The sequence below is a fragment of the Ahaetulla prasina genome, chromosome 3 (assembly GCF_028640845.1).
Source record: "Ahaetulla prasina isolate Xishuangbanna chromosome 3, ASM2864084v1, whole genome shotgun sequence".
Taxonomy (NCBI): Eukaryota; Metazoa; Chordata; class Lepidosauria; order Squamata; family Colubridae; genus Ahaetulla; species Ahaetulla prasina.
The window spans coordinates 53,105,633-53,115,036 of NC_080541.1; the positions used below are offsets into that span (position 1 = coordinate 53,105,633).

The 9,404-nt window shown below is 37.0% G+C and overlaps 1 protein-coding gene across 1 annotated transcript; it reads right to left on the bottom strand.

Annotated features, from left to right (window-relative positions):
* Positions 1-3,575: 3,575 nt before the first annotated feature.
* Positions 3,576-7,166, bottom strand: TTR (transthyretin). The gene is made up of 4 exons (XM_058177035.1): positions 7,098-7,166; positions 6,154-6,293; positions 5,088-5,223; positions 3,576-3,683 (listed from the first exon to the last, which is right to left on the bottom strand). The coding sequence occupies exons 1-4, from the start codon at positions 7,164-7,166 to the stop codon at positions 3,576-3,578; spliced, it is 453 nt and encodes a 150-aa protein (XP_058033018.1).
* Between the last annotated feature and the right edge of the window lie 2,238 nt (positions 7,167-9,404).

The window sequence follows — 9,404 nt, forward strand, 5'->3', positions numbered from 1 at the left end:
TTCTGTTTATGACTTCAAGTTGGGGTGAATCTGCCACTATTTTACAAAGTTATTTTATTCTTGTTTTTTGTGCCCAGTACATAAAACTTAGGTATGTCTCATTCTAGTTTTTATTGGACTGGATGATGATTGACATATAGCATCCTTTTTTGAGTACTCTTCTTTGAATACTTGAACTATTATCTTTACAGAGTGAATCACTCTGTTCTAATACAGGCATTTCAATGTTGAATGTAATTATGAACCAAGATTAAACATTTGAGAATCAAAGAATTACTTCTTTTTCCTTTCAGAATGGAAAAATTCATTGTTCAACATCTAAAAAAGAGTAAAATGGATTCAGATGTAATTTACATTATGGATTAGTTCTGTAGGTGTTTTGCAGTTGTTTGGGATAAAAATTACTTTGTTTTCTACTTACAGCATCAGCATAAGAACTGATTGTAGAGATGTTCATTAAATATAAAAAGTGATGTCTATCATTCCAAATAATTTGTAATTTGAAGATATTAAAATGGAACAAAGTGGCTGATAAATACATAATTTTGACAAAATTACATGAATCAAGCATGCCAAAAAACCCTTAACCTTTAAATCTAGATACTATATTCTGTATTTTTCTCAATTCCCAGTTAGTGGATTTTTGCAAAGCTAAACATGGTATTTATAATATCCTGTCCTAATTTAGTTCTGTATGATGACATGGTTTGCATGGAATGGCTTGTCTTAAATATTGCCAACTTGACACATAAGCTTCATAAAAACTGTGTATGGAATATGAATATTTGCATACACTTTAAAATTATATTTTTAACCTTCCAGGAAAGAAAAGCAATGTATTTTCTGCTCAATTATACCATTCTGTAATAGATCTTTATATGCCATGATAGTTTAAATTAATTTGTACTTGGACCTGGGAGTCATTTACTTTCTTTGTGACCTCTAGTGCAGGGTTCTCCAACCTTGGCAACTTTAAGACTTGTGGACTTCAACTTCCAGAGCTCCTCAGCCAGCAAAGCTGGCTGAGGAACTCTGGGAGTAGAAGTCCATAATTCTTAAAGTTGCCAAGGTTGGAGACCCCTGCTCTAGTGTAGAACCATTGACAGCCTGGTTTTGTTCTCTGGTTTAAGCAGGGTGCCCTGTTTGATTTGTCATGAGTAAGACAAATACATTTCAGTTGAAATCCTAAAAATCATGAAATAATGAAGGCCTAGTAAGTGGTTATGTACTGCTGATCTAGTTTAAGCACAGTCCTCAGCAAGTCCTGGTTAATAATTAGGTGGGAAAGCTCCAATCAGAAAAGAAGGCAATAGCAAATCACTTCTTTATAGATAGTCCTCACTTACTGATTGTAATTGGGATAGGCAACACCATTGCTAAGCTGTGTTATCATGAAGTGAAAAATCACATGATTGAGCCTGACAGTTTGTCAATTCCAGCTACGGTCATTATGGTATGTAAAGCACACACAGTCATTAAGCATGATGTCACATGATATGACTGACTTCTTGCTGGCTTCTCTGTTGTTTGTTAGAAGCTGACAAAGAAGGTTGCAAACGCTAAACATGCGACCATGGGACACTGTGACCATCGTACATGCATGCCAGTTGCCAAGCAGAATTTACAATCAGGTGACTTTGGGGAGTTGTAACAGTTGCAACTTTGGGTCTTAAGTTTCATTATTTAACACGGTTGTAACTTTGAAAGGTCACTGAACAATTGATGCTGCTATGAAAAGTACATGAGTTTGTTGATGAAATCACTAGTTGCTGAAATTCAGCTTGGAGAATTTGCTTGTAAAAAAACCTTAATTATTTTGGATTTTTCTTTAGTTCCCCTGACACTATATTTTAGGCTAAAATGAGCATTTGTCTCATTGTCTGTAGTGCTATTTTTTGCCTTGGATTTTAGGGCCGGTTCTTCAAATGAGTGAAACATTGTTTGAAATTTATATGTAAATGAGAAAAATGGTACTCATACATATAAGGTGAAGTGTACTTAATCTGATCTTATTTTTTCAGGTGAAAGAAGCACATTAAATGTATTGACATGTTCTGAGTACTGTACAGAATTATGCTATCACTTATTATGTTGCTCATTAAAATATACTTTTTAAATCCATTGGGTTTTTTAAAATACAGTGTGTTACAGACTATGGTTTTGTTTACCTCTAATCTTTGGGGCTCTTGGGATAGGAATCTTGAGAAAATGTGATGGATGCTGTGCAGAATGGCTGCCATAAAGATGAAAGTTAACAAAAGGAATCCTATGGTGCCTACCCACATATACTGTGTTAACACAGAAAGGGAATTGGCAAAAGGGCCGGAATAGCTCAGGCTATTAGAGCCTGTTATTAGAACACAGTAGCCTGCAATTACTACAGGTTCAAGCCCGGCCCAAGGTTGACACAGCCTTCCATCCTTTATAAGGTAGGTAAAATGAGGACCCAGATTGTTGGGGGGGGCAATAAGTTGACTTTGTAAAAAATATACAAATAGAATGAGACTATTGCCTTATACACTGTAAGCCGCCCTGAGTCTTCGGAGAAGGGCGGGATATAAATGTAAACAAAAACAAAAAAAATAGGGATTAGGGTTGAACCTCAGAACATGAAATCCTTCCTCTGATGTCATTGTTTCAATAAAACCCATTTCATGGTAAAATCAACAGATGAAGTTAAATGCCAAGAAATGCATCCCAGAATTTGGCTTGAAGGTGGAACGGTGAGCCTAAGTCTTTAATCACAGATGCACAGGTCTTCCATTCAGGATCACTAGTTCAAATACAAATGACTTTCAGATGCACTTTTTTTTTGCCATTTTCTGTTTCCATTCCATAGCCTTTTGGAGCTCCCATACTTTGTGCAATCCTTTGCATAATATCATATTAGTGCCTTTCTATTTCTGGTTTTCCCATCTGGTCCCCCTCTCTTGTTAGGTTGTGTCTTCCTCATCTTCCTTTTACCAAGCAAACAATAATTTCTCTCTTAAAAGTACATGACTAATCTCAAATCACTTATTGTCTTATTTTTAATCAACCTTGAAGCCAGCATAGTCAAGGCACTCATTTAAGTAGTAATGAGTGTTTTGGCTGTGCTGGCTTCAAGGTTGATTAAAAATAGTCAGGCACACTGGAAGGCCACCAATTTGGAAAATGCTGTTGTGCTATGCCTAAAGGTATTTCTCCTCCTTTTTCCAGATAAAAGTTAGACTGTGCCATTGGCTCTGCTTCCTCCAGATATATTTAGTACTTGGCTGAGAACAGGACAAATTCTAAACAGATATAAAGCAATCACAATTATTCACAAATTGGTGCTTACTGAATGTCTTCAAGCCTACTGTTGAATACAACATAGGAAAAAAGTATTTCACATTTCTTTAAACAGAACTGTATTGTGTTTGTTGCACGTTACGCAAATATTTAGAGAAATTTATTGATGCATTAAAAAAAAATAGCTAATAGGTAGCGGTTACATGCTATTGCAGGAAACAAGCCATTGATAGTGCAAATTAACTACCTCCTTTAAAATATTGGTACAAAAGTGTAATAGAATTTTGAAAGAATTATGCATGTTCTTATTCCTTTGGGTCACTGACAACAGCTGTGGTTGAATAAGAAAAAGGGCTGAGAAGAGCAGCAATAGTGTAATGACGATGGCCAGAATCATTAGCAGTAAAAACCACCTGTTAAAAAGAAAAGAAAAAAGAAAAGCAGTTTGTGAGTGTTTTTAGCTAACACAATGATCTGATACAGACCAATGCTAAAGTAGAAAGATTGGCATTAAAGAAAATTGATTATTTTCTTTCATTCTGAAATTTTACCTTTTTTAAAAAAAATTGAAAATAATTAAACTTACTACACTTTTAAATCCAGCTGGATATGGAGATATGGGTCAATACAGACACATATGCATGTATGAAAGCACACACATTTAATGTATATTATGAAGATCACTGCAGATGGGGACTGCAGCCAAGAAATTAAAAGATGCTTGCTCCTGGGGAGGAAAGCTATGGCAAATCTAGACAGCGTACTAAAAAGTAGAGACATCACCCTGCCAACAAAAGTGCGTATAGTCAAGGCTATGGTTTTCCCAGTTGCAATGTATGGCTGTGAAAGTTGGACCATAAGAAAGGCTGAGCACCAAAGAGTTGAGGCCTTTGAACTCTGGTGCTGGAGAAGACTCCTGCGAGTCCCATGGACTGCAAGGTGAACAAACAAGTCAGTCCTAGAGGAGATCAACCCTGATTGCTCTTTAGAAGGCCAGATCCTGAAGATGAAGATGAAATACTTTGACCACCTAATGAGAAGGAAGGACTCACTGGAGAAGAGCCTAATGCTGGGAAAGATTGAGGGCAAAAGAAGAATGGGACGAGAGAGAATGAAGTAGCTGGATGGTCACTGAAGCAGTAGGCATGAGCTTAAATGGATTCCAGAGGATAGGAAAGCCTGGAGGAATGTTGTCCATGGGGTCGCGATGGGTCGGACACGACTTCGCAACTATCAAAAACAACAACAATGAATCTTTTATATTTTTGAATAAATATAGATGGTCTTAAAGTTTATACTTATCAAACACTTCAGTGATGGGTTTCAATTTTTTTTTTACTACTGGTTCTGTGGGTGTGGCTTGGTGGGCATGGCATGGCTTGGTGGGTGTGACTTGGTAGGAGTGGCAGGGGAAGGATACTGTAAAATCTCCATTCCCTCCCCAATCCAGGGGAAGGTTACTCCAAAAGCCCCATTTCCTCCCAGTCAGCTGGGACTTGAGAGGCAGAGAACAGATAGGGGCGGGGCCAGCCAGAATTTTTACTACCAGTTCTCCGAACTATTCAAAATTTCCGTGACCGATTCTTCAGAACTGGTCAGAACCTGCTGAAACCCACCTCTGAAACACTTCAATATATATTTCTTCCCTCCCCAGATAAATTTTTATTTAAGACATTTTTATACAGTTTGTTTATATAGATAAATATAGCAGGAATTATTGGCTCAAACTACATCATAATTTTCGGGAATTAAACCTTAGGGCAAAAACATTTTTTGCCAGTGGTTTATCTTATATTTTAATATTTTCAAATACTCACATCAGCATACTCATGAAATGGGGAAATGCCAAGTGCCTTCCAGTACGAGCTAGTGACAAATTCCACCTTGTACAAGCCTTCTACAAACAACTCATCAGTTGTAAGTTCATGGATTTCTCCAAATTCATTTGTTTTCCTTAAATTAATATATGAGAGTGACATAGTCAGTAGCTTTACTCAGTACAAATAGCATATTGTTTTATTCTGGCCATGGGATGGATTCAGAGTTAGTCATACTTAAAACATACACATTGAAAAGAATGGGACTCCCATCAAAATTGCCAATGCTCCAAAGTTGCTAGCTTCTGGACAATTAACTTGTTTTTAATTAATGGGAAGACCAAATATAGAGAGAGTAATTCTGTATGTGGATGTTGAACTAAGATTCATAATATTTTGGAGCTGAAGCTAAGGAAAATTTAAAAAATCATGTCAGTTAATCAGAAATGCTCATATGTACGGTTTGTTTTATGTTCAACCACCTGGTAGCAAAGCATATTGATTCCAATGAGATTTATTTCCAAAAAGGTATATACTGTTTTGATATTAGGTCACACTGTTTTCTGCATCCATTCAAATCTTTTTTTACACTGAAAAAATAGTTACCGGTAATCTCTAAGCCCATATCAAAGCTGATCCATACTGTAATACCCATCTATCTAAACTGCTTGATAGATCTCCAGATTTTCTAGAATGAGGAGGATTGTTACACCAGATTCTTTTTCTGAGGATCATTAATACAGAAATGTCTGGTTATATTAAATTTAAAACTTTCTTGCTATTAGTCACACCTCTAAAACAATGTACTAAAGGTACTGATTCACATAAATAAATAGGAATCTTTGATTGCACCGACTTCCTCGCTGAATCAGGATTTGGAAGGAGATAGTGCCATCACCATGCTAAAATAGCACAGTTCTGAGGAAACACCGGATCCACAATCCTTCAAAGATAATAAGCAATGAAGGCTTGTGGCTGATAGGTTTGTGTTGTTAATACATTCCATTTGAAAAGGTAATATAGCGTGATCAACGGATTCCACCCAGCACTTTTCGTACGGTCTTACCCACTGGAAAACTCCTTCCAGGTCCCATCTTCACCATTTTTGTATACTTTTACTGGGAGGTTGGTCGCTGGGGTTCCTCGAACTGCATCAAGGACTTTCACCATCAGAGGACACTTTGAATCAGCAGAACTATGGGATTCCTTGATACAGCAGAAGAGATTTCTATTAGAATTTTGGTAGGATACAGCCTGTTTTGTGAATGAGAGAGTTTGTTTATTCATGCACTTTGAAGGATTTCTTTGGTAGTGATAGTGCTATTGGGGAAGCCCTAGTTTGATCTAAGAATGAGTTAAATTAGCATAGAAATAGAATGCAACTTTGAGATATTGTTTATAAACTGATAATTAGAACATATGTAAGCACACAGATATACAAAATCCTGATGAAAGCTTTTTTCATACCTCCTCTGAACTGAAATATTGTCCCCACCACCACTTGCTAGTTCTGCCAAAGGCATTGATTTATAAATATTCATTCTATCCAATGTTGTAGATGTTACAAAAACCACACAGTGAAGAGGGTATGGGTTACAGATGCAAATAACTCATAGTCAAGACTTCACAGTTTCTTGTAACTACAAGTCAATCCAATTTCATGATACTGAGCTAGAAATGAAATATAATCATTTCACAAATTTATCTGTAGAATTTGATGCAAGACATTCACATCTGTGCCATCATCTTAAATCCTTTTAATTAAACTAAAAATGTTATTAAAAATATATATATTCTAAAAACGTTTAAAAGAAAAAACACATTTCATATGTTAAGTTGGATATTTTTTTTTAACCTCTGGCTATTTCAGCTATTTGAAAGAAATGTATGCATAAAATACTCTGGATAAAAATGCAATAATCAAAAGATTGAATTGATGCCATGGATTTTCTTACAGCAATTGCTTCATAATACTTACAAAGGCAAAGGTGCCACTTAAACAACACTTACCACTGGTGCAGCTTCAATGAGATACCCCATTGTAGCCAGGCAAAAGAAAAGCAGAGAAGAAGGAGCCATTGTGTACACAAAGCAAGAGACTCTACCAGCAGTTACAGGTTGGTGGGATTTAGGGTTTTATACTGAACCCTTGAACAAAACAGGCTACTTATCAGGTGCCTGTATGACTTGAAACCTGCTGATTCTGATTATTTACTTAGCAAGCATCCTGCTGTGCAAAGCTTCTATCCGGTGCCCTCTTGCTGAAAGCTGTAGAATTACAGTAGATAGGTGGAAGGAAGGACTATACAGGTGCTGGGAATGAGAGAATCAGTAACCTACACAAACATGAACCTTGCCTATTGGGATTACTCTGTTAGCATAAGCATAAAAGAAACGTGTTAAGCAACTGATGTCTGCTTAGATTTTACTGGCTCCAGCAAGCACACCATGCAATGTGAGCCTGTGGGCAACTCTGTGACATTCACTCAACTAAAAAAATTCTGTTATTTGTTTGGGATGTATCCACTTCAGACTTTGGAGTTAAAGTGCTTGTGGGTTGCCTTCTGTTACACTATTCATATTTGACAAGTAGCTTGTATTGCAAGAGATGGTATGTATTTCTCAAAGCAACTGATATTTGTCTGCATATACAACTGACTGTGAAAACCATGGAGAATTTTCATTCCACTCCCCAGTGAACAACTGACATCTCTTCTAAATTAGAAATTCGTTTCTTTGCCCCATTAGTTTTTAACAATAGACTGATGTACAGATGCTAATAGATGATAGTAAGGATCCATGAACTGATTGTGTGGATAAATCATGTTCAATTTGATATCATCCAGATACATTGGCATTACAGCTCCCCCTCTTCTTCTTCTTCTTCTTCTTCTTCTTCTTCTTCTTCTTCTTCTTCTTCTTCTTCTTCTTCTTCTTCTTCTTCTTCTTCTTCTTCTTCTTCTTCTTCTTCTTCTTCTTCTTCTTTCTCTCCCTCTCCTTCTTCCTCCTCCTCCTCCTCCTCATCTACACATACACATTGCACGTCTCCTACCTTCTGAATATTCTGCATTTTCTCTCCCAGTAGGAAAGAGGTAAGCAAAAGTTTAGTTACATAGCTGAACTTTCCATGGCAATTAGGCAGGCTGTTTCTAAGGGCTTATATTTCGATTACCTTGTGTTTTCTGCCTTAAAGTGGTGGGAATGTCTCCTGCCAGTTTTCAGTGGAAATGGTCCCCTCTGAGAGGCCCTTGCTTTACAGACACAAAGAAGGGCCCTGGCCCGGTTGTGCACTGCTGAGAAAGCACTTTCATGACTGGCTTCTTGGGAAGCCAAATAAGGGCAAAGCATTAATGAGGAAAGCCTGGCATTCTCCATGTGGAAAGACAGTGGTACTCATGGAAACGGATTAAATTGCAAATATTCAAACACCAAATGGATTATCTGGATTCCAAAGCACTTAAAAATCACACGCTGCTAGTTAAAATATAATTTTCTAATAAAGGAACCTCTCTGGAAGTCAGTATTGCTCCCAAAATTAATGATTCATCCATAAAATGCTACTTCCTGATTACTAGGCATTTGTTTCACACCCTCAAACGGGTTACTTTGTTCTCCCATTGACAGTTACTTTCATATAATTTGTTGCTTAATTTAATATTTTGCATCTACTGCCCAAGGAGCTGCTGATGCAGTTCTACAGAGGAATTATTGAGTCTGTCATCTGCACCTCTATAACTGTCTGGTTTGGCTCTGCAACCCAACAAGAAAGACACAGACTTCAGAGGATAATTAGAACTGCAGAAAAAACAATTGCTACCAACCTGCCTTCCATTGAGGACCTGTATACTGCACGAGTCAAAAAGAGGGCTGTGAAAATATTTACAGACCCCTCGTATCCTGGACATAAACTGTTTCAACTCCTATCCTCAAAACGACGCTATAGAGCACTGCACACCAGAATAACTAGACACAAGAGCAGTTTTTTCCTGAATGTCATCACTCTGCTAAACAAATAATTCCCTCAACACTGTCAAACTATTTACTAAGTTTGCACTACTATTAATCTTCTCATCGTTCCCATCACCCATCTCCTTCCACTTATGACTGTATGACTGTAACTTTGTTGCTTGTATACTTACAATTTATATTGATATTGTTTCCTGATTGCTTATTTGTAATCTATGACTATCATTAAGTGTTGTACTTTACGATTCTTGATGAAGGTATCTTTCCTTTTATGTACACTGAGAGCATATGCACCAAGACAAATTCCTTGTGTGTCCAATCACACTTGGCCAATAAAAAATTCTATTCTAT

Bases quoted from the DNA above. Each gene is read 5' to 3' on its own strand.
- TTR (XM_058177035.1), bottom strand. From the start codon at position 7,166: ATGGCTCCTTCTTCTCTGCTTTTCTTTTGCCTGGCTACAATGGGGTAT. The intron at 6,294-7,097 runs GTAAGTGTTGTT...TGCTGTATCAAG, and splicing joins TCATTGAAGCTGCACCAGTG to GAATCCCATAGTTCTGCTGA. The intron at 3,684-5,087 runs GTGAGTATTTGA...TCTTTTTAACAG, and splicing joins CATTTCATGAGTATGCTGAT to GTGGTTTTTACTGCTAATGA.